Source organism: Castanea sativa, chromosome 9, assembly GCF_040712315.1.
Source record: "Castanea sativa cultivar Marrone di Chiusa Pesio chromosome 9, ASM4071231v1".
Lineage (NCBI taxonomy): Eukaryota > Viridiplantae > Streptophyta > Magnoliopsida > Fagales > Fagaceae > Castanea > Castanea sativa.
In genome coordinates this window covers 6,688,853-6,715,801 of record NC_134021.1, presented here as the reverse complement: position 1 = coordinate 6,715,801, position 26,949 = coordinate 6,688,853, and the positions used below count along the sequence as shown (strand labels likewise).

General features: G+C 34.8%; 1 protein-coding gene across 1 annotated transcript; it reads right to left on the bottom strand.

Moving 5' to 3' along the window:
* Positions 1-11,617: 11,617 nt before the first annotated feature.
* LOC142610993 (protein NUCLEAR FUSION DEFECTIVE 4-like) lies at positions 11,618-13,833 on the bottom strand. The gene has a single exon (XM_075782983.1). It carries the CDS (start codon positions 13,745-13,747, stop codon positions 11,900-11,902), a length of 1,848 nt encoding a protein of 615 aa, XP_075639098.1. The 5' UTR covers positions 13,748-13,833; the 3' UTR covers positions 11,618-11,899.
* Between the last annotated feature and the right edge of the window lie 13,116 nt (positions 13,834-26,949).

Here is a 26,949-nt window from a genome sequence, read left to right as displayed (position 1 = left end):
CGCTAATCACAGTTGCACTTGTCGGCAAATTGTTGCAAAATGCATGTTCGTAGAAGAATTTGTTCAGTATATACGTATGAGTGAAATCTCACATTAAATAATAATTGATATTAATGGTGAGTGATTAATACAACATAATTGAGTTAAAACTCATTTAGATTTGAGAAGTGTTATCTCCATAACATTTTCACAATACTTTTACAATAAATCCTAGATGATAAATTATTACTAGTTTTAATTTGAACTCATCATTGAAATTACTTTTTTACCCATTAGTAAAAGTTAATAACAACTTATTTACTTAGGATTTACGTGAAAGTGTGAAAATATTATAGACATAATATTTCTCTTTCGACTTAAGATTTTAAACCAAGTGATGACATATTAAACTCTTAATTGAAATTCCCCCAAGTATCTCTGGTTCTGAGCATAAATTACTAAAAAGGATTTAAATAACTTCGACTACCAATGCCATGAAAATTTGAACTGCTGGACTATTTTGTCAGGGAGAGTGGTTTAATAAATTCTAATCATATTATTTACCATGGTGGTTCACTTACCAAATGGTTATATTATTTTCACCGTTGGTTTTTTGTATTCTCAGCCCTAACTTAGTCAAATTGTAAATTTTAGATTTGTCATGAGACACCGTGTTTTAGATCGTACGTAAGATATAAATGAATAGATATACACAGAAGAATATGAAGTATAATGTTACCAAAAAATTTTGGGACCAAAAAAAAAAAAAATTTAAGTTGAGAGATGAAATATCACCACACACCTTGGCGTGACTATTATAAGTACGAAGTTTTGGTGAGATGAGGGAGTAAGGGTTGAGGTTCAAGTCTTTAAGAGTGAGTTTTATACACGTATACATTTAGATTAGGTTAAATTAAAATTCCTATAGACAAAATTGTAACTTTTGTAAAATTACGAAACCAACATTTTAATTTTTATTATTATTATTTTCCACTTTGGGTTGGAGAAAATAAATTTGAGGACAAAAAACAAACATTTTATAAAAGGATTGCACTCTTTCTCTAAATAGAAACTGTGATCTTATTGATAATGAAAAGAATGAATACAATTTGCTTCTAATCCTATCTTATATACAAGTTTAGACTAAAACAGAAAAATAACTAACTCCACATTATCAGGTGAAATTGTTACAATCAACTTCCAACTTCAACCTTACACGTGTACATAGATCAGACCATAGAATTCATCAACTGATCATAATGTGGAATTGATTCTATCAAATCCTCTATGATGCCACGTGTCAATCCCATTGTAACTACCCTTTTATTCTCTTCCTGATGATGTAATATAAGTTGTGCTGCACTGGATTGTATCTGTTGTTGTGTTGACACACAATTCTGATGTAGTGCACTCTGTGCTACACGTGATGGCAGCCTGTCCTGATGACTAATGCATGTCATGCCGCACCCTATGCTCTGTTGCTGCCCTGTGCTTTGTTGCTGAGGTAGACTTGCTGCTTTAACACATTTAAAAGTTGATAGGTATCTTGGAGGCATTGGACCATGTACGTTTTGGGTTCACAAAGAGCGGAAGCGTTTACCTGAGCTAGGCCTAAGAGATCGAATAAGTCCTAAGAGCCGAAGAGATCGAAAAAGCTCTAATAGCTTTCCTGTCTTTATAGGATTAATAAGAACAGTTTCAGCCCAACTTAGATGGGTTTAGCCAATCTAAACTTATAAACTCAGTGACACAGATAGGTCTATCTTACAAAGTCTACCTTTAAAAGGTGATCTCAAGCGAGAGGAGAAAATAAGAATTAAACGAGAGATCCACAGGGCTTTCTCATTTGCAATGGGTCTACAACGAGTTTCTAACCAGGGCAAAATTCACTGGTTAACATTTTCTCTTTTGTCTTTCGATAGGAAGGATTACCGTAATTCCAAAAAACAAACAACTCAATAAAATTTTACTGATACACTTGCTCAAGTTAGTTGACTCGCCATGGGTAGGATGTTCAAGGAGATACAGACATTTTATTTAGTTTGTTATTCCTCTATTGTATTCATATTATACTTATGTGATACTGGTATCATACTAACCATTTTATGTTATGATTTTTCAAAAATTAAATGTATCACCGAGACGGATTCATGCTTGTTGTTTAGTTTTCCTTTTCTTTTATAAAATAATAATAATAATAATAATAATAACAATAAATTATGTTTTTAATAGAGACAAGCTAGAACTTGGTTATCATAAATGCGCAATAGTCAACTCAGATTAAAAAGTGAAAATTACGTTTTATGTATGTATTCACCTATACTTTTCTCGCAGACCCAAAAGGCCCAAAAACCAAAAAGTCACTTGTCAAAGAAAAATAGCCAATGAGGAAAGAAAAAAATTTAGGACCACGATTGCTGGTTCTAACTTCTAGATATAGGCTTTAACAGGACCTAACGAGTGAAGGAGATTCAGAGAGACTATTGCCATAAGGTGTCGAACCACCAATTTGCATGCCTTGCCAATGATACATCTTATCTTAGATTCTTAATAAGTTACCTACCAAAATTTGGCATCCATCAATTCAGATTATTCTTGATCACCTAAAATGAAAATGACTATAACTTAGAGAGCTTAATTGAAATATTTAAAAGTGTGTTTGGGAGAGGAGTTTGAGTTATGTTGTTTGGATGTTTTTGATATAAATGTGGGTGAAAAAGTGTATGAAAATATGTGTAATATTGTTTAAAATGTGAGTTATTGTATTAGAACTAACATGCCAAACAGAGCCTAATGGCCTGTTTGGATGTTTAAAAAATGAGGGAGAGTAGAGTAGAGGGAGGGAGAGTAATTTAAATCCCTTATTTGGAAGTTTTTTAAAGGAGGAGGGGGAGGGATTTGGAGGGGTTTGGGGGGGTTTCAACTACCTCTAACCCTTCATTTTTAATTCCCCCAAATTGGAGAGATTTAGAGGGAGAGTAGAGTAGATAAATTATTGACCAAATGAATTCTCCAATTTACCCTTTTTAAATTAACAAAATTACAAACCAATTAATCATAGACCAATATTGCAATTTATTTTCAAATATGGGTAAATTTGTCTATTTAATAATTTCCTCTCCTTTCCATCTCAATTTTAAAAACATCCAAACAAGGGGAAGGGCTAATTACTTCCTTCCCCCTTACTAATTTTAAAAACATCCAAATAAGGTGGAGGGTAATTATTTCACTCTACTTTGCTCCTCACTACTCTCCTTTCCTCTACTCTCCTCCCTCTCTAAACTTCCAAACAGGCCATAAGTCACTTTGATGGCTACAACTTACAAGTACAAGACAAGATATCAATTTTTATCCGCGGAGGTAGGCGTTCCTTTTTCTACGATTCTATCTGCCTAACACCTTCTTTTGAGAAGAATCCCTTCCTTTGGAAACAAGAATTTTCAAACTCTTTTAATACTATTGAGATGGTAAGTTACGTTGGTTGAAGTTGGAAACCAAGATTTTTCCTTTATGGGTTAGAGTATGAAAACAATTTTTTTTTTTAATAAAAAAATTCACTGTTTAATAATAAGAATCATTAACTCCTTCTATATATATATATATATATATATATATATAGAGAGAGAGAGAGAGAGAGAGAGAGAGAGAGAATTAAGGAAAAAGTTTAGCTATGTACTTGGTTGTAGCTTAAGACAACAATTTTCATTAAAAAACTTGCAATTTAAACAATTTATTGATGACGTAGTTATTGATATTTAATCTTATAGAAATTTTGCAAGCTTGGAAGATATAAGAAGGAGATGTAATCTAATGATGGATTTGTCAAAATTCACCTTCAATAAAAAAATATTTAGTAAGATTATTATTGCCTAAGGCTACAACCTTGCTCAATAATATAAATATTACTATATATTTTGAAAATTTAACTATTGAATTGAATGTTCTTTACACTCTTAATACATATGTTAAATTTTGTGTCAATCAGATATTATTTACTATATGATCTAGAAGCTTATATTTTATGCATAATTTTAAATTACAAAAACTTGCAATTTAATAATAAGAATTATTAACTCCTTCCTTTTATATATATATATATATATATATAGAGAGAGAGAGAGAGAGAGAGAGAGAGAATTAAGGACAAAATTTGGCTACATACTTGGTTGTAGCTTAAGACAACAATTTTCATTAAAAAAAAAAAAAACATGATTCCATATTCTTAAAATAACAAAATTTAGCTACAAAATTGGTTGTAGCCTAAAACTACAACCTTACTCAATCATATAAACATCACTATATATTTTGAAAATCTACCTGTTGAATTGGATATTCTTTATACTTTTAATATACATGTTAAATTTTGTGTCAATCAGATTTTATTTACTATATGATCTAGAAGTTTATATTTTATACATAATTTTAAATTAAAAAAAACTTGTAATTTAAACAATTTATTAATAACGTAACTATTGATCTTTATTCTTATAAAAATTTTGCAAGCATGGAGGATATAAAATGGAGATGTAATCTAATGGTGGATTTGTCAAAATTCACCTCCAATAAAAAAATATTGAATAAGGTTGTAGGCTTGTAGCCTTAAGCTACAACCAATTTTGTAGCTAAACTTTGTCATTTTTAAAATTTAACCGTTGAATTGTATGTTTTTTATACTCTTAACACATATGTCAAAATTCGCGTCAATCTGATGTTATTTACTATATGATTTATAAACTTATTTTTTTATGCATAATTTTAGACTACAAAAATTTGTAATTTAAAAAATTAATTGACAACATAGCTATTGATCTTCATTCTTCTAGAAATTTTGTAAGTATAAAGGATATAAAATGAAAATATAATCCAATAATGAATTTATCAAAATTCACATTCAATAAAACATATTGAGTGAGATTGTAGCCTTAAATTACAACAAAATTTGTAGCCAAATTTTGTGCATAAGTTAATATAAAGAGTTATGTAACTCAACTAACACTTTTTTTTTTTTTCTAGTAGAAACTTCTAGGGTTCAAAGAATAATTTTTTTTGGTAACAAAAAAGAGAGAGAATAAATTAATACATAAAAATAAAACATATGTCTAGTCAATGTTAACAAATATATATATATATATATATATATATATATATATATATATATATATATATATATATATATATATATATATAGATAGATAGATAGATAGATAATTACTGTAAGTGGACAATTGCACCTGGACCTAAAAGACAATTACGGACTCAGGCCCAATGAGCCTTAAACAATCAAATTTGTAGAGTGTGGGTTTGAAATCTAGGTTAGAGGTACTGAGAACTTGCTAACAGGCTAAGAGTTATAAACACTTGTAAATAACAAATGATAATTGCAAATAGGCCTCCTTGGACATAAGCCGAGGACTACTTCTGTATTATTCCTCTTTCTTTCTTAAAAGTTACAACTCTTAATTTCTTTCTTAGTTACAGAAAAACCCCCCATTTTTCTTTGGCGTTCATCAACCTTAAATACTTCTTTTCCTGATACTTTATCCACATGTTGCTCCAACCCCCTCCTTCCTAGATATTTCTTTTCTTAGTGCCTTTGAATAGTGACCAGAAGTTTCAGTTCTACTGTTCAGGGGTCACTTCCCCATTAATGCGGCTAGGGAGGTAGGTGCAAAGTCTTTAATGTGGAGGTGACAGCCTTTACTTGTGATATTTTTCTAACACCGGTGTACCTCGAAGGTTCAGGGTTTCCCCCTTTTAACCAACAGTCTTTCCGGAATATTGCCTTGACCTTCATAGTGAAGCTCCGAGTTCTCCTGGGTCTATCCGAGGAGAAACTTACCCTCGGATGTGTCCTCGGATCCTCGGCGTATGGGCCGATTCGCAGTACTAACAAATTCTTAGCTCAAGAGCAGGTCAACCCTCCTTGCTACAGCCCAAAGGCCCATATGTCCACTTGGGTTCTTTTCCTCCCCACAGATACAATAATGTATCTCAAGTTAATCATCTATACATCACCGAGTAATATAATCACTTTTTTAAACAATTTTACTTAATTTTAAAGTTAGGCTATCCTAAATTCTTTTATATAAATAAAATTATGTTGTTCAAATCCAATCTAGCACCTAATTCCAAACACAAAAATAAAAATAAACATATAAGGGGGAAAAAAAACTTTGAGAACCAAAAACAGTAATCAACTTTGAGAATTAAAAAAAATAACAATAATTTAATGACTATGACAATGAGAGAAAAAACTAATTTTGAGAAGATGCAAAGATTAAAGAATTTGACGCGTAGGGTATAACTTTAAGCAAGGTTATATAACCCAATAACTCATATTTTAAAAATTCAACTGTTGAATTACGTGTTATATATGTTCTTAATATGCATGCTAATTTTTATGTCAATCAGATGTAATTTACTATTCATTCATAAATTCATTTTTATGCATTATTTTAAACTACATGAACTTGAATTTAAACAATTAATTGATAACATAGATATTGATTCTTGATCATTTTAAATTTTATAAGTATGAAGAATATACGAAGATAATGTAAAATTCACGTCTAATTAAAAAAAATATTAGGTGATGTAACTTTAAGTTACATTAGGTGTAACTTGAATGCAACCCTCTATATATATATATATATGGTTAGGTTCAAATTATACTTGGTGTAACTTTAAGCAATATTGCACCACCCAATAACTTGTTATAGAATTCATAGTTTGAGAATTCCACTAATAAATTAATTATATGTTCTTAACATGCATGCCAATTAGATATTATTTACCATTCGATTCATAAACTCATATTTTATGCATTATTTTAAACTACAAAAACTTGAATTTAAACAATTGATTGATAACATGCCTATTGATCTTTAATCATTTTTAAATTTTGTAGGAATAGAGAATATACGATGATAATGTAATCTAACAGTGGATTAACTCGCATCTAATTAAAAAATATTGAGTGGTGTAACATTGCTTAAAGTTACACTAAATGTAACTTGACCCCCCCTACACACACAATTAAATTGCAATAGGGTCCCACTCCTTTTTTTCAACCCTTATTGTCTAAAATATTTTGCATTAATCATTTTTAATATCTTTGAAATTCATTGGAAATTGAAAATACAAATTTCTAAACACTAATGTTATACTATTACTATTCAATAATATTTTATCGGACACACCTTAGGTAAAATATATATTTATCATCAAACTAAGATACCACTAATGTAACTATTTATTAATTAATGTTATACCTTTATTGAATTGCATAACACTAATAAAAATTTAAATTTTTATTAGATTAATATATTAAGATCACATTGTTGAATTGTATATTCTTATTAATATTAACATGAAGTTTAGTATTCGTTCTACAAAATCATTTTCTGTGTGTAATTTTAAAATATGAAAATTAAATTTTAAATATTATATAAATAAAATAATTATTGATCTGCAATCATCTTAAAGTTTTGCAAGCACAAAGAATATGAAGAAAAATACAATCAAGCAGTGGACTTATCAATATAGACTTCCAATAAAAAGTTATTTACCAGAGTAATATATACATATGCTAAACCATGAACTAATTATAATAATATACTTATAATAGTTGCACTACAAATAGGATTAAGATTACTTTGCTTATTTTGACTTGTATATGTTTAGACATGTAAAGTGACCTTTATTATTTAAATAATTTTAAAATTAATCAGTATTTATATGTCATAATTTTTAAAACTATTGTGATTTTCTAACTATAACTAATTTATTTAATGGGAAAATATTGATTTAAAATGTTTGAAAAATATTAATTGAGATAAATATGATTAAAAAGATGGTTTCCATTTATTGATGAAAAAAAATTATTTTGAGTTATGTGAAGACTAACTTTTTTTTTAATTTTAGAATACTAAGTATTTTAACACACACACGGGCAGAGAAGAGAAAGTTTTAAAGAAATTGATAGTGATGTATATCTAAAAAGGCACAACTCTTGAATACACAACACAAACATTAAACATCGTTAATTCACACTTATTTTTCAATGAGGGATTAATCCACAATTTTTTCTTTTTGAGAAGTAAAGACTAACTTGATATAACTTTTGTTAGATAAAAGTAAATTTTTTTTTTATCATGTCATAGGCATATTTATTATATAACTAATATATATGAGTCACGGGGTTAGATTCAAATTACATCTAATGTGAATATCTAAGCGACATTACACCACTCCATAATTTTTCATTAAAAGAGTAGTTTGACAAATCAACTATTTGATAACATTTTCTCCTTATACCCTTCATCATTGCAAACTATCAAGATAATCAGTGATTAGTGACTATCTCATCATATATATATTTTTAACTTTAAAATATAGACAAAACTCGTATTTGTGAACCAAACACTAAATAATAACCAACTAACATAAAATTTAATATGCACGTTAAGATCAACAAAATTATGTAATTCAATGACCAGATTTTCAAAATATTAATCCTATAAAAAAAAAAATACAAAAGCTACACTAAGTATAACTTAATCCTTATCCTATATATAATGAATATGCTATTCTTTTGAGTTTGGATTTAAATTTTAAAAAATATACTATATATGAGTGTATTTATTTATTTATTTATTTTGTGGAGGAGAGAAGAAGATGAATTTGGACTACCTCAGTCCACTTTTTTTTGTTTTTTGTTTTTTTTTCAAAAGTGAAAAAGCAATAATCAGCATGAATTCATAAAGATGCGATTCAGTGGGCCTGCGAGAATCAAGCCTCACATGAAAATGCTATTGCGATCGATAAGTCTTTCCCTTGTTCTCTATAGTCTATATCAGAATGTCTGCAATTTCAAAAGAGCATGCATGCGGTGGGCACAGCCCTCCCTTCACATAAGGAGAAAGCTATCTGAGTAAATGGAGCACTACATGAGGTCCACACAAAATGCTTGATGACTCCAAAATTATTGTGGGATCACCTTTGTCGCCATGTGAAAAAAAAGTCTTTCTTTTGAAAAAAAGAGACCTTGTATTCTCCTGCAGAAGTCTAAAGAAAGTTGTTTTTGGAGATAAAGGTTTTTTTTTTTTTTTGAGACAAGATTTAACGTTTTCAAAACTTCTTTGTAATAATTACATCTTAGCATTATATCAATACACATGTAAAACTTATGACAATAATAGATTACAAACGTCACGTGAATGCTTCTTTTACTGTTTTTAGAGGTAAAATTTCTTAGTGATCAGATCTAAAACTCTCACATCTGTTTTGTAATGATTATATACACCTTATCATTGAACCATGTAAATCCTTGAGACAATAGTAGATTGCAAGGAATCCAAAAAGTGCAAACATTGACATGGGCATGACATAGCAATATAAGTAATTTTTGCAAAAATTATAACATAACATGATAGTTACGACGCCAATGTAATACTGGTATATATAACACAAGTACAGAACTCTTAATAAAGTGTTTATACTTACTAGGACACCCGAATGCTTCCTTTTTTTTTTCTTTTTTTTCTTTTTTCCTGTTCTGATAAACATCAAAATCGTCACTAGATCATCATGTTCTCTTACTGTCAATTTTTGGCCACATTGAGCAACATAACACTGCCATCAGAGTTGAAATGTTGTCATGCTATTAGATATGGGAGGATGCCAAGTTGGACCATCTTAACTATTCTTGCTAAGTAAGTGCTTACTGGCTGAACAAGACAAGTTGATCCACCATTTTTTGCCAGCAAAAAGATAAAGTTTGACATTTTTTTTTTCTCCATAAGATAAATACCTTAAGGTAGTGAAGATGAGGACCATGAGCTGAGCTATCAAAGATCAAGTGCCGAAAGTACGTCAGCGTGTTAGTCCGCAAAGCCAGTAGTTGAATGCAACATTGCTCAATGACTATGAGTCAAAGCAGCAATCACCGCCCTTTGCTCCATGTCATTAATGGTGAGAACTTATTTATTTATTTATTTAAAATTAAATTAAAAAATGTGCATAGACTAAATAAGTTGAATAAGGTGAAAAATGATTGAATCTTACCTTTGCCTTCACTTTCTTTTTAAAATCAACATATATATAAAATTTAACTCTTAGTTAATTTTGATTTATATGAGATCAAAGAGTTCGAAGGAAGTACAATTGTTTGATTTTTATAGTTAAATTTGACAGCAAATACATAAACTAAATTTGACACATTTAGTATAGTACAATATGAAAATCACTACAGTTTGGACTAATACTAGACACTATCAAGACTTTTTACGAATACCCATTTGCAAACTGCACTAAATAAATCAAAGCTTGCAGGGACTTGTTTCAACTAATTCGGAATATAATAGCTCCAAAAACACAACAAATTTCATAAATTTTTTTAAAACTATTAAAATGGTAGGTTGTACATGATTAGAGTATAATAAAAGTAATTTCAATTATGGTCCTAATAAATTTTTTCCTCATCAAAATTTGTTACCTCAGCAAGTTGTCAAGAGAAATTGTAAAATTTGTTATTTATGTCTCATTGTTTCATTCAAAAAATTAAAGGTCAGGTTTTTTAAGTTGGATGCAACTATCATTCCTCGATGTCTATTACTGTCTCCTTAGAAAATTATTTGGAGATCCAAGGAACCTCCTAGAGTTACTTTCTTATCATTGACTATTGCATTGGGGGAAATTCTTACTATTAATAATCTGAAGAGGAGTGTATTATTGAGTTATATTAGTGTATATGTGTAAATGTCGGGGAGGTTGGAGACCATTTACTTCTACAATCTCCTATAGCAACAAAATTGTGTACTATGGTACTTATTTCAATTTGGAGCTCATTGAGTTAAAGTTTAGTTTACCTTCAATACTTTTTTAATTGAAAGTGTCATTTATTTTAAATACACAATAACAAATAGTAGTAGATTTTAATTTTTCATTTTATTTAGTTAATGGGTGTTGTGACAATTTTTTATTAAAATAAAAAAAAATTCTAGTTAAAAAAGATACTTGAGATAAGACAAACCCATTAAATTATGTTGTGAAAAGTTTTGAATATGCTCACATCTTGGTAAAGTCAATTTGGTGGTCATCGGAACATAGCAATTTGAAAAGCTATACCTCATTGTTTGATGAGGTGCACTAGGTGGGAATGGAATGCTAGTAGTATTAAAACTACGAACAACTATTCTCAACATTAGGTTTTTTTATTTTTTTATTTTTTTTATTTTTTTTAATCTCTATTGATTGTTTTCTAGCTAGCTTGGGGTTCCTCTTACTTTAATTCTCTTTCAAATATAGTTGACCATTTTATCTTGAGAGCTTGATTGTATTACTTATAGAATACTCCTTGTGTACTTTTAAGACTTTTCTTTCAAAGTTATGTTATATATCAAAAACCTATATCACCCATAAAAATAAAAGTCACATGCACGTTTTGGATTACTTAAGACCACAAATTAGTTTAATTTGGAGGGAAAATTGCGTGGCCAAACTTCTTTTTTTTTTTTTCAGGGAATTGCATAGCCAAACATAAGTGATGTTTATACATAGAAAAAAAAAAAAAAAAAATTTAAGTGCTTACCATATGCTCCAAACTTAGGGCGTGATTTGTATTTTACGCTAATTCAAATTTAGGGACACAATTGATTTTTTTTTTTTTACTTATAATTCAAGAACCCAAATGGTAATTTCAACTTTTACTACTTTCTTTCTTTTTTTCACCCTCTCTAAAAGCGAGAAAGAAATAACTTGAGCAATATACTACATCATACAAACAATCAAGCAGCTCTAGTCTAACTCAGTGATTTAATGATGGTTGGTTTTGGCGTTGGTGGTTGTACTGAAAGAGCTTGCATTCGCTGAGGCAACGAAACTGGCTCCACCTTCTCTTTCTCTAGTCTAACTCAGTGATTTAATGATGGTTGGTGTTGGCGTTAGTGGTTGTACTGAAAGAGCTTGCATTCGCTGAGGCAACGAAACTGGCTCCACCTTCTCTTTCTCTCATCGGAATTATGTCCTTACCCTTGGAAGCCATTTCACTTGCTGCTGCCTCTGATTCCTCTCTGAACTTCTTGTAGATATCACCTTTGTAAAACTTGGTTGTCCTTAGAACCAAAAGAATAGAAACAAGGAACCCAAACAACGCTGCAGCGGTGATTATAATGAAAGCCATTCTATAACAGTGAGCACCCGTGCATATCAATTCCTTCCCATCCTCTCTTTTGACACCTAAAGCTTCCATTTGCTTCAAAGCCTCCTTATCATATAAACTACCGGCCACTCTTACATTGAGAATGTAAGACCCAACTGGGCTTGCAAAAGCACCAAAATTGTACAAAGTGGAATAGTACTTGAGGCCAAAGATCTCAGATATGATAGCGAATATTAAAGGCCATTGTGCACCAAAGCAGAACCCAATAATCACTGAAGCAAGGTAAAGAGAGTATGGGACTGGAAAGGCGATTAAGAGATGGCCAACACAAGAGAAAAGGAGGACAAATGTAAGCAATAGGGGACGAGGGAATTTGTATTTGACTAAGAAGATTTCAGAAGCAAAACCAGTCAAAGCTCGTCCAAGATAATTCCAAATGCTCACTAGTGATACAAAGGTTGTGATGCTGTGAGCTGGATAGCCTAGTGACTTACCAATCTGACCCAAGTTGTCAATGGCTGTTAAAGTCCCACCAACACCACAAGTTGTGGCTACAAACAAAATTAACATGTCGATGCTGAATAGTGCTTGCAATATTGTGTAGTCTTCACCTCTATCTGGGGGCCTGAATATGTTGCTGAAGCAAGAATCTGGCTTTCTTTCACTTGATTGTGCTTCAATTGGGGGCAGTACTGGTTGCTCCAATACCTGTGGCTTTTCAGCTACTACTTTCACTTGTACAGGATCATTTATGGGGTGCTCCTTTCTCCTCCAAAGTTTGGATTCTACTTTCATAACTATTACAAGTGGAAGAAATAGTAAAATAACAACAACACAAGCACTTCCAGCATATTCAATTCTATTAAACCTGAGCTTGTTTTGTATGATAATCAAAGTCATGAGAAACCCGGCAAGGCCAAGTGAAATATAGAGGAAATTGTAGAAAACTTTGAGCTCGTTGGATTGCCGAGTTGTCTTTATAATCCGAACTGTTCGTAGAAAGACAAAGGACACAGCTGCCGGAACCCAAGCAATTAGCAAAATCAGAGCCTTTGAGTTATCCCCATAGAGAGCATGGTAGAGTTGTGTCATAATAGCACCACTTAGACCAACAAGACCCTTCAGAAGGCCTATAACACTGCCTCGGCTTTCTGGAAAGGTCATAACACAAGTGACTAAAGCTCCAGTATTTGCAAATGACTGTGAGTTTGCACCGATGAATATATATAGACACATTTGCCATAAGTGGGGCTTGGCTATATGACCTGTGACACTAAGCCATATCATGAGGTACCCAAATAAGTTCAAGATTGCCCCAATTAAGAGGACCACCCATGGGGGTGAGATCTCGTTGATAAGCCCAGATAGGATTCCAAGGTTTCCACCCGTGTCCTTGAAGAAGCTGATCAAATTGAGCGATGTTTGGTCATAGCCTAAGGATGATTTTATGTCGTTGGAGTACACACCAAATATGTATGTTGAACCTGAGACAGACATGATTAACAAGGATGCAAAGACCATGAACCATCTACCTAGGATCACGTGCAAGGCGAAGCTCTTCATGGCCCTCCAACCCCCGCCACCACCTCTGAACTCAGCAGTCACCATTTTCTTTTAAGGTTTAAGATAAGAACACTCTAGGCATATGAGGAGGGAGTTAAGTACTTGCAATTTATATGGGAATGTGGATCTTATTTTATATTCTCTCAAGGCCTTTAATGGCATCTATTTATATGGGTGCATGGTGGGCAAATGTAAAATATCAGTTTCGTTTGAAAAGGATATTTATGTAATATACTTATATAGTTATATGCCAAAATATTTTTTTCACACACAAATACACTCAATATTTACAATTATATGTTTTGATATACACATTTTAAAACACAAAAATATAATATTTATACATTTAAATCATGGAAAGTGAATGTACACAAAAAATGTGAAATAAATTGCTTGAGGGATTATTACCTTTTCTATAATTTGAGAGGTCTAGAATCAAATTGGAATAGAGAAGAAGAGGAAAATTCAAGTCCTATCTCTCTGTCTCTCTTATTCTTAAAAATAGTTAATATCCCCTTAAAAAGAATTGTGATCTTTGTTAGTAAAATCTTAGAAATACTCATAAAAATCATTGTGGTGCTCTATTCCCAAGCCTAACTTTTTTTTTCTATATCAAATAATTGAGTTTCAAAAATGTAGGTGTGCCGTGTGGACGGTTTCTAAGATCAAGTACTAGAAAATGATATTATATATGAGATTTTTTCACACACATCCAGTTGTAAGGTACTAAGAAAATGACAGGCACTACTAAAAATGATTTCCATTAATTTCCTTTGGTGATAAGTAATTCATCAGCATAGAAAATCGGAAGGCAAAAAAAAAAGAGAGTCAAAGAAATAAAAGAGGCCATCGACATGTGCGTTTGGACCACGTTACCTCCAAGATTAACATAGGTTACAATGTGGGGCTCTTAATAATCAATGCACAAGACCATTAATGTTTTGCCTGGAAATAAATTTTTGTAGCTTTAAAGAATTCAGACTACAGAGCTCTTGGTGAGCTAAATTCTTATTAATTTGTTACTACCAATGAATCTGGGTTAATTTCCACAGAATCTGATTTAATAAACAATAGCTAAAATTTTGAGAGTAAGCTATATTGATTATGAGAAATAGATTTTTCTTTCTTATTCATACCAAGATACTATTTAGATTTTGATATAAACAGGTATAGAACTCCAAATTTTTTATTCTACGACAAAAACTCTATCAATAGAGTTAACTAAACCCACTCTAAAGTAAATAGATTTACAAAACAAGACCCATCATTGACGCGGAAAGCATGGCAGCTGGCAGTTGGCATTGCCTACTCCATTCCTTGATCAAACAAATCAAAGCCCAAATTCCTAAGATTTCTCTCTATTTTTTTAGGCTAAATCATAGTACTATGCTGTTGACTAAAAAAGTAGGTTGTATTGTACGTATACGATTATTAATTAAATCTGGATAACGTGGGACGTTCATGGAGTATTTAAATCTGATACCCTTGTTTACGTGCTCCAATTAAGGCCTAATGGTTGGATCTGTCGGTCTTGGCTCGGACCTAACTCCATTTTCCATGTGATCACCACTTGCTAATTATTTATTTATCAAATCTAATTAAGCTAGTTTTATGAACTTTCTCTCGGGGAGTTAAGCTTCATTCTTTTTTTTTTTTTTTGAGAATGGAGTTAAGTTTTATCCTGTTTTACAAAACATCAAGAGTGTGTGTGTTTTTTTTAATATTTATTAATTAGATAATTACAATGAGCTAAAGATTTAAAGTTTTAAAACTTTGGTGTTTTTGTTAGAAATACTAGAATGTATTAGTTAAATTATAAAAGTAACAAAACTATTGACATCAAGGTATTTTTATTCCTTCCAATGCAGTCAAAATGATCAAGCCGATGAAAACCCAATTTTTAAATAGTTACTAATCAGATAAGAATATAAAAATTATATATATATATATATATATTAATAGTTCCATATAAAATTGAATCCTAATAAATATCTATTAACAACTACCATAAATATCAATATAATATTATCCAAAGATAATTGTAAGTGCACAATTTGTACCCGGACCCAAAAACAAGTGATGGGCTCAGGCCCAATGAGCCTTATACAACGAAATTTGTAGAGTATGGGTTTCAGACCTAGGTTTGGGATGTTGGAAGTTGATTAACAGGATAGAGTGCCCCAATCCATGCGAGTGACAAATGAATATAATAAAGAAACCTTTTCGGACATAAGCCGAGGACAATTTGTATAGTATTTCTTTTTCTAAACCAAGGATTACAATTCTTAGTTCTTTTTTAGCTAAGAAGAACATCCTCCCTTTCTTTCCTCTCTTGTTTTTCTTATATACTTCTTCTTCTTCCCTATTTCATCTACGTGTCACACAAATCTTCCTCTTAGATACTTGTCACATCCACTACCTTCTTGAAGTTTTAAAATAATAGCAGGAAGGTTGAATTCTATTGTTCAGAGGTCATTTCTCCATTAATGCGGCCAGGAAGGTAGATGCAGGGCCTTTAATGTGGTGGTAACAGCTTTTTTCTCAGATATTTCTCACACGTTTCTGCTTCTAAAGAATGCTTGGATCACACATTTACCCTCCAGTCCTTCCAAAATTCTGCCTCTAAGCCGTTTAGCAAGTCCAAGGGCCTTTAATGGGCTTGTCCGATGAGATATTCCTCCTTGGACAACTCCTTGGACAACTCCTCGGACCGCTATAGTGCGGACTAGCCTGTGGGTCCAGAGACTCTGATCAAACAGACTTATGCCAAACAATCAGGCCCAAAGCCCAAACATTTATTCAAGCACTTTTACCCCCCACAATAATCATAATAAATGTGTAATAATAACTATCATAATTATTAAACTTGATTTTTATATGCAAAATAAAGAGAGGAAAAAACAATTTATGACAAAATCGTATGTTATTAAACTTTATTATGCACGAATTGTTGAATAGTTGGGATGTGCATCCAACCCACCAGCTTGACAAAACCAACTTAACCCAACCTGATGTCTTGAATTGGTTTTCGTGGGTTGGCATTGAAATTTTATTTTAATTTATTATTCTTATTTTATGTTGTTTATTTTAATTTATTTTGATACTTTAAGAATTCATTTGAATGAATATGGAAGTTTGCAATATAATTTAGGTATATTAAAAAAATGATTCTAAAAAAAGTATATTAAAAAAGTAATTAAATAGTTAATGAAAGTCCAATTTTTTGTAAGGGATGATGAAACATGTAAGTACAATCCACCAACGTTACCCAACCCAACACATGTGATGGCTTGAAGATTTCGCAATCCCACAAACTCGGGTTAAGTTGGAAAAATCCCTCAAACCCGACCCATTCACCCCTAGAATACATTTGGAAGTCAAAAAATTTCTCTTCATGAAAGTTGAACTTAGATTTGGCTACAATCAACACCTAGGGTATGTTTGGTAACTGTTTTTTCCCTTATTTTCTGTTTTCAAAAACAATTTTCTATTTTTGAGATTAAAAAGTTTGTTTGGCAACTCAAAATGAGCAAAAAATAAAACCAGTTTTCAAAACTCAATTTGTGAAGGAAATTGAAAATATGCAAAAGGCTGTTTTCAACTTTTAATTTTCAAAAGTCAATGAAAACACATATTTAATTTAATGAATCTATCTCATTTAATGAGTTAACATTAAAGTTCAAATTCTAATAACAACATATTTTAGTATTTTCTATTTTTTTCTTCAAGAAACTATCTTTTTAATTTCAACTAACCAAACATGTTTTTTATTTTAAAAATACAAGAAAATTGTTTTTTCTTTATATTCTTAAAAACAAGTTTTTGAAAATAAAAAATAAAAACTGTTACCAAACATAACCTTAAATTTGGCAATAGCACCTTTTGTTTTGTTTTTGTAGGGAGGGGTTAGGCAAGCCGGTCTCTGTACTTTGGTTTTTCTCTCAATAAAGTTTCCTGATCGTCCCAAAAAAAAAAAAAAAATCAACACTAAGTACAGATTTCACGAGTGTGAGTCTTGTCTTCAATGAAGAGTGAAGACTCCTATATACGCAAAATTGATCGGCACGGCCATAAGTTAGATATTATTTGTATAACAATACAAAAACTTGTCAGTGCAACGACCCTGGCTGGCATGTGCAAGTTCATAACCAAGACCAGCCCTACCCTGCAAATGTATACAACTTGCTTTCTCATGTGCTTCAGGAACGTACACATCAATGGATGGAGTAAAGTTCGTGAAAATCAAAGATATTATTGATTGTTTGACAGTCTTCTTCATTGAAATTAATTGTTCAACGAAACTTTAAATCACTTTGGCGTGGTATGTAGGACACTTTTCACTTTGAGTTTGGACCAAACTTTGATTGTCTTTTTTATTTATTGACACATATCGTAGAAAAATAAAAGCCTGTTTTTGTTGTTGGTAATTTGGTACATGAAGATTTTTCTTTAAAAAAGAAATGATAGAACACTTTTAAATCCATAAGTTGTCACATTTTTTACATGTCTAATTGAGACAATTATTTTGAATTTTTCACTTTCAAATATTGAGGGTTTTCCAATTTCACCGCCTAGTCTCATGAGATCGAGTAAGGTCTTCGATACAAATCACATGAATTTAAGAACTTTTTGTATGTATAACTCATCGAGTTTAGCAACAAAAAAAAAAAAAAAAAACTCATCGAAGTACGTAGTAGCTAATTGTAATGTAATTAATCGTGCATGTGAAAGTTTTGAATGTAAGATGGGGCTTTATTTATTTTATTTTGTTAAACTAAGCTGTCTGACCTATTATTAATATATATACGATAGGCATAGCATGTTAGGTTTAATTGTTTATACTAGGCATAAAGATTCAGCTTATTGAGGTGGCTTCTCTATTTCACAACTTCTTATTGATACAACATATTATAGTATAGCTTATTTAGCTAGATGCGTTTTGCTGCTTCCAATGTTCTTTCATAGGGCCCCAATCTGGTTTCAATCAAAGACTGGAAAAGTTTAGCAGTAGAAAGTCTTCAAAATAACCACGCAAATACCATACTTTATGAGGACAATGTTTAGAATAAGTCATCCAACTCTGTCAAACATCGTTGGAGTATGCAATTTTAGAGTCAGACGAAAAACCCACACATGCATTTTTTGGTGTCCTTATCCTTTGCAGTGTTAGCTTTGGCCAGCTCTCATGCTGCTACCAACACAATTTTTTTTTTTTTTTTTTTTATAGGACTACCAACACAAATTTGTTTGCCCATTTATGCAATTATAAAGCCAAGAATAATTGCCGGCCGGCCTAATATGCCAAATTAAAATTTTAGCACATGATGGCTTGGAATGATGTGATAATCTAATTGTTTCTTTGTTTAGGTGTAGAATCTGACGGTAAAAAAACAAACAAGCAATTAAAATAATTGTTAAGTAGTAACAAAAAAATTGTAAGTCTATGTAAAAAATTGTTAAGTCCATGTAAACAATCCAACCCATTTTATCACATATTTCCTAGTAAGTAGTAAAAAAAAATTGTAAGTCTATATAATAGTGACAAACAACTAATCACAATATGTTACATAAAATAATTTGGGCAAAATATGTGTAAAAGTAAATGATAGTAGCATTATTGATTTAATAGTTACCCAAGATATAATGTTTTGAGTCCCAAAATTATACATATATATAGCCCTATGAAATGAAAGTTAATCCCCCCACCCCACCCATTAAAAATAATAATAATAATAATAATAATAATAATAATAATAATAATAATAATAATAAAACCCATAAAATAGAATGGCCCGCTGACCCATACATGTGGACCTGTGGCCCACTTATAAAACAAACAAACAAAAAGATCCTCATTATAAAAGATCCTCAACAAATATCTAAAAGCTTGCTCCCAAATTAAAAAATTCCTTAAAGGTTTTTTTTTTTTGGAGGGACAAAATCCCTTAAAGCTTGATCCCTAAGTTCACACCTAATAATAAAAAGAAGTCATATCATTAATTTCACGACTAATAATTGGAGCAATAAGATAATGTCAATATTAGATCAAGCGTACTATTCATGTTAGAGAAAAATGGGTTAAGACCGACAATGTTTTGGCAGATTTGATAATAATAAAAATCTTCATTATAAAAGGGAAAATGACACTAACGAATATTTAAAATAGTCTTTTATCTTATATTTTTATGAGTAGTTATTGTGGGGAGTAAAATGACCCAAGTAGGCATTTAGGCCTTTGAGCTCTAGCAAGAAGGGCCGACCTGCTCTAAAATTAAAGAACTTATTAGTACTGCAAATCGGCCCATACGTCGAGGGTCCGAGGACACATCCGAGAGTGAGTTTCTCCTCGGACAGACCCAAGAGAACTCGGAGATTCACTACGAAGGTCAAGGTAGAATTCCGGAAAGACTGTTGGTTAAGAGGGGGAAACCCTAAACCTTTTAGATACACCAGTGCTAGAAAAATATCATGAGCAAAGGCTGCCACCTCCATATTAAAAACTCTGCACCTATCTCCCTGGCCGCATTAATGGAGAAGTGGCCCCTGAACAGTAGAACTGAAACTTTTGGTTAGTATTTAAAGACACTAAGAGAAGAAATATCTAGAGGGGGGGAGATTTGAGCAACACGTGGATAAAGTATTAGGAGAAGAAGTAATTAAGGAGGGTGAAGGCCAAAGAAAAAGGGAGAGGAGTCAGTAACCAAGAAAGAAATTAAGAATTGTAATCTTTAAGAAAGAAAGAGAAATAATATAGAAGTGGTCCTCGGCTCACGTCCGAGGAGGTCTATTTGCAATTATCATTTATTATTTACAAGTGTTTGCACACCTTAGCCTGTTATCAAGTTCTCAGTACCTCTAACTTAGATTTCAAGCCCACACTCTACAAATTTCATTGTCTAAGACTCATTGGGCCTGAGCCCATAATTGTCTTTGGGTCCAGGTACAATTGTGCACTTACAATTGGCGCCGTCTGTGGGAAATCTAGTCTGGAAGGAGCTGGGATACTATGGTAGGCCTAGGCTCACACCATGCAGAGTCTCAAGGATCACAACCGGAGGATCTTTTCGAACGTCTTGAGCGTCGAAGGGATCGTGAGGGAAGCATTCATACAGAATACCCTAAGGCGAGCCATACTCATGGCGGGGGCAGCACCACCCACGAGGATGGTGCTAAGGCCATGCAGAAGGAGATTAATCATTTGGAAATGAAACTGCGCCGCGTCAGGCGCAAGCATTCATCGTCCTCATCTAATCCTTCTTCAGAGGAGGTTCGGGGAAGTAGTTACATCTCGAGGTCATGATCGCCCCCCAGCACAACGTCCTCTTGTGAGGAGGACGACCTTCTAGCTCGCAGGCACAAAAAGCTCTCTTCTAGGGGCTTGGGGAACGATGCTATGAGTCGGGCGTTACACCAACTCTCCAAATCGCCATTCTCACGGAGGATTGAGAAGGGGAGGCTTCCCAGGAGGTTCACCCAGCCCACCTTTACCATCTACAATGGCCGGACTGATTCGGTGGAGCATGTAAGTCACTTTAACTAAAGGATGGCAGTGCACTCTCATAATGAGACCCTGATGTGTAAAGTTTTTTCCTTTAACTTGAGACCTGTTGCTATGAGGTGGTTCAACGATCTTAAATCGGGGTCTGTAGGTTTGTTTGGGGAGTTAACTAGAGCATTTGCGTCGCGGTTTATCACGTGTAGCAGAGTGCCTCGGCCATTGGACTCACTGTTATCTATGGCCATGAGGGAAGGGAAGACGATGAAAGCATACTTTGATCGATACTGGGAGATTTTTAATGAGATAGATGGTGATTTTGATGAGGTGGCGCTCAATACCTTTAAGGTCGGCCTTCCTACTGATCACAACTTAAGAAAGTCCTTGACAAAAAATCCCATCCACAACGTACGTCGCCTCATGGATCGTATTGACGAATACAAAAGGGTAGAAGAAGACTAGTAGCAAGGAAAGGGTAAAGAGAAGGTTATCTTGCAAGAGAGAAGGGATTTCAGGTCGGACAGATACCATAACAGACAGCCGAGAAGAGATTACATCGGGCGATCTGACTCGGCAGCCCCTTAAACCGTGAATGCTGTGTTCTGAGAACCAATACACCAATTACTGGAGAAAGTTCGTAAGGAGCCCTTCTTCAGGTGGCCTAGTAAGATGGCGGGAGACCCCGAGAAAAGGAATGAGAACCTTTTTTGTCAATACCATCAGGACGTGAGTCACACTATCGAGAATTGTCGGACCCTTTGGAACCATTTGGAGCAGCTTGTCAGTGAAGGAAAACTGAAGCAGCACTTGTGTCAATCTAATAGGCAGGGTAATTAATCTGGCTTAAACAATCAGAAGAATAATCCATCTCGGCTGGCATTGGGAACAATTAACGTCATTTTTACTGCACCTAGTAGGACCGGTTCAGGTCCCACTAGGGTGATGGCAGTTTCCTATTCTCAGGCCAAAGAGGCAGGTTGCAGGCCGAAGAGGTTGAAGGTGAATTTACCCGTCTTGGGATTTTCAGAGGAGGATAAGGTTGGTACCATCCAACCCCATGAAGATGCTCTTGTGGTCACTCTCAGGATAGAGAATTATGACGTGAAGAGGGTGATGATTGATCAGGGCAGCGGTGCAGATATCATGTACCCTGATTTATTTAAGGGGCTAAGGTTGAAGCTGGAAGATCTTACTCCTTATGACTCGCCACTCATAAGCTTTGAAGGAAAGACTATTATGCCGAAGGGATAGATTCGTTTGCCAATTCAATCTGGCTCAGAAATGGTTAAGGTGGATTTCATTGTGGTTGACGCGTACTCCCCATATACGACCATCCTCGCCAGGCCATGGCTACACGCTCTGGGAGCTGTCTCCTCTACCTTGCATGTGAAGGTTAAGTTCCCTTAGGAAGAATATGTTGAAGAGATCCTTGGCAGCCAATCGGTGGCTAGGCAATGCATATCGGCTGCAGTGCTACATCAGACAGAAGCCGAGTCTTCAGCTTTGATCATCAAAGACTTATAGCAATTAACAGCTCCGGATGCGCCCGATGCGGTGACAGGAGAGAAGGCTCTTTGTGAGGAGTTAGAGAAGTTTTTGATAGCAGACGACCCTGAGAGGTTCTTCCAAGTTGGCATACGCTTGCCACACTAGGAGAAGATGGAGTTGTTGGAGTTTCTGAAAGACAATATTGATGTTTTTGCGTGGGACCCTTATGAGGCTCCGGCCGTAGATCCGAGCTTCATTTGTCGTCATTTGAATGTCAACCCCGCCATCGTTCCGAGAAGGCAGCCACCTCGGCGTTCTTCCAAGGAACATTCCGAGGCTGTTAAGGAGGAGGTGCTCAAGCTCAAGAGGGCTGGGGCTATTAAAGAAGTTTTCTACCCCGAATGGTTGGCGCATACGGTTGTGGTCAAAAAGAAGAATGGAACGTGGAGAGTATGTGTGAACTTCACGGATTTGAATAAAGCCTGCCCCAAGGATTCATTCCCAATGCCACGTATTGATCAGCTTGTGGACGCCATTGTCGGACATCCTCGTATAAGTTTTTTGGATGCCTTCCAGGGTTACCACCAGATTCCATTGGTAGTGGTGAATCAAGAGAAGACAGCCTTCATTACTCCAACAGGGAGCTACCACTATAAGGTCATGCCGTTTGGGTTGAAAAATGCTAGGGCTACTTACCAAAGAATGATGACCAGAATGTTCGAACAGCAACTAGGGAAGACCATTGAGGTATACGTGGATGATATGGTGGTAAAGAGTAAAACAATACCTTCGCACGTTAAAGATTTGGCTGACACCTTCCAGGTGCTTAGGAAGCATAGGTTGCGCCTTAACGCCTCAAATTGCTCTTTTGGCGTAGGTTCTGGAAAGTTCTTGGGTTATATGATTACTCATAGAGGTATAGAGGTAAACCCAGTGCAGGTCAAGGCTATTCAGGACTTACAGCCGTCTCGGAACCCAAAAGAGATCCAGAAATTGATCGGAATGATCGCCGCACTAAGCAGATTTATCTCTTAGTCAGCTGACCGGTGTCGTCCTTTCTTCCAATTGTTGAATAAATGGAAAGGATTTCAATGGACCGACTACTGCATGTTAGCCTTCCAACAACTTAAGCAATATCTTTCTCGGCCACCCATTTTGTCTCGCCCCGAGGCGGACGATGTCCTGTTTTCGTATTTGGTAGTGGTTGTCCACGCGGTCAGCCTGGTCCTCATAAGGGATGAAAGTAGAGTGCAGAAACTGGTCTACTATGTTAGTAAGTCCTTGAATGAGGCCGAGGTGCGCTATCTACTTTTGGAGAAAGCACTTCTGGCCATAGTTCATGCCACGCGGAAACTTCCTTATTATTTCCAGTCCCACACTGTGGTGGTTCTAACCCAATTGCCCCTCAAGGCGGTGTTACACAGCGCTGATTATTCTGGCAGGGTTGCAAAGTGGGGAACCATTTTGGGGGCCTTTGACATTAAATACATGCCTCGCACCTCGATGAAGGGCCAGGTCCTTGCTGATTTGGTGGCAGAGTTTGCCGAACCATTACTAGAAGAAACTCTGAAGGAAGCACACATGCATGAAAAATCAGTTGGTGTGATCACAGCCGCAGCATCGTCGACTTAGAAAGTGTATATGGATGGGGCTGCTAATCAGAGAGGGTCTGGTGTTGGACTTGTCCTGATATCCCCTAAGGGAATTGTCTTCGAAAAATCTCTAAGACTGGCGTTCTCGGCTATTAATAATGAGGCCGAGTACGAATCAGTCTTGGTGGGCATGAACATGGTACATAGGATGGGTGGAAAGGAAGTTCATGTGTTCTCGGATTCTCAGTTAGTGGTCGGCCAGGTCACGGGGACCATGGAGGCTAGGGAGCCAAGAATGCAAGAATACTTGGCCCAAGTCAAACGTCAGCAAGCCCAATTTGATTCGCTCGTCTTATCTCACATCTGTAGGAGTGGAAACACCCATGCAGATTCTTTGGCCACGTTAGCAACGTCTTCGGCTCAGGGCTTGCCCAGGATCATCCTTGTAGAGGATTTGCTAAAGCTAACTCTTACCGCTGTCAACGCGGCTCGCATCCATCTGATAAGGCTTGGACCTAGTTGGATGGACCTGGTCATATCTTTTCTTAAGAACGACATCCTTCCTAAGGACAAGTCCGAAGCAGATAAGATACGTCGAAAGGCGTCACGTTTCTGGTTATTCGAGGATCAGAAGCTGTATAAACGATCCTTCTCAGGACCATACTTGTTATGTGTGCACCCTGAATCAACTGAAGCGCTTCTGGAAGAACTTCATGAAGGGATTTGTGGGAGCCACACTAGGAGAAGGTCCTTAGCCCATAGGGCCCTGACTTAGGGTTATTGGTGGCCCAATATGCAGAGGGAGGCTCAGGAATATGCCCGAAAATGTGATCAATGCCAGAGGTTCGCCCCTAATATTCATCAACCAAGAGGGGTTCTCAACCCTCTCTCCAGTCCCTGGCCTTTTGCACAATGGGGATTTGACATAGTGGGGCCATTTTCGAGGGCTGTAGGAAACAAAAGATGGCTGCTCGTGGGAATAGACTACTTCACTAAATGGGTCGAGGCTGAGCCCTTAGCAAATATCAGAGACATTGATTCTAAGAAGTTTGTTTGGAAAAATATCGTCACTAGATTCGGAATACCACACACGCTTATTTCAGACAATGGCGTTCAGTTTGACAGCAAGGCTTTTAGGACATATTGTGGTGATATGGGCATCATAAATAGATACTCCACCCCAGCTTATCCTCAGGGAAATGGGCAAGCCGAGGCCGTTAACAAGGTCATAGTCAGTGGGCTCAAGAAAAGGTTGGACGATGCGAAAGGTAGATGGGTAGAAGAGCTACCACATGTTATATGGACGTATCGAACTACACCGCGCAGGTCTACTGGAGAAACGCCATTCTCCATGACTTATGGAGCCGAGGCAGTAATACCTCTAGAATCTAGTTTTTCCACCCTAAAGGCGAGTTCTTTTAGCCCGGAGAATAATGATGGCCTCCTGGAGAAAGGCCTGGATTTAGTTGAGGAACGGCGTGAGGCAGCTATGGTCCAAATGACTTATTATCAACAGAAGCTTAAGCAGGGATATGATGCCCACGTGAAGCTAAGGCCACTCGCACCCGGGGATCTTGTACTAAGAAAAGTTGTGGGCACTGCTAAGAACCCAGCTTGGGGTAAGCCAGGACCAAACTGGGAAGGCCGCTATAATATTGTTTTAGTAGCGGACATAGGGTCGTATCGGCTAGCTGACCTAGATGAAAGAGTTATACAACGCCCATGGAATGTAAATAACCTTTGAAGGTATTATTATTAATAAAATGTGTTTTTGTTAGTTAACAGATTCGAAGTTATGAATACATTAGGGATTTACAGTTACTATTCTTAAGTGTCAAACAGAAAATTGGTTAAGTATGGTCCTCGGACCACAAACCTTGTGGAAATTGATATCTTGTCATTTGTTAAACAGAACCTTAGTTATGTCGGGTCCTCGGACCTCATACTTTGGGAAAATTAACATTTGAAGCTACTAATATAAGTGTCAAACAGAAACTTGGTTAAGTATGGTCCTCGAACCACAAACCTTATGGAAATTGATATCTTGTCATTTGTTAAACAGAACCTTAGTTATTCCGGGTCCTCAGACCTCCTACTTTGGAAAAATTAACATTTGAAGTTACTATTCTTAAGTGTCAAACAGAAACTTGGTTAAGTATGGTCATCGGACCACAAACCTTGTGGAAATTGATATCTTGTCATTTGTTAAACAGAACCTTAGTTATGCCGGGTCCTCGGACTTCTTACTTTGGAAAAATTAACATTTGAAGTTACTATTCTTAAGTGTCAAACAGAAGCTTGGTTAAGTATGGTCCTCAGACCACAAATCTTGTAGAAATTGATATCTTGTCATTTGTTAAACAGAACCTTAGTTATGCCGGGTCCTCGGACCTCCTACTTTAGGAAAATTAACATTTGAAGTTACTATTCTTAAGTGTCAAACAGAAGCTTGGTTAAGTATGGTCCTCGGACCACAAACCTTGTGGAAATTGATATCTTGTCATTTGTTAAACAGAACCTTAGTTATGCCGGGTCCTCAAACCTCCTACTTTGGAAAAATTAACATTTGAAGTTACTATTCTTAAGTGTCAAACAGAAGCTTGGTTAAGTATGGTCCTCGGACCAAAAACCTTGTGAAAATTGATATTTTGTCATTTGTTAAACAGAACCTT

Excerpts from the sequence above, each read along its gene's own strand:
- LOC142610993 (XM_075782983.1), bottom strand. The coding sequence starts at position 13,747 with ATGGTGACTGCTGAGTTCAGAGGTGGTGGCGGGGGTTGGAGGGCCATG.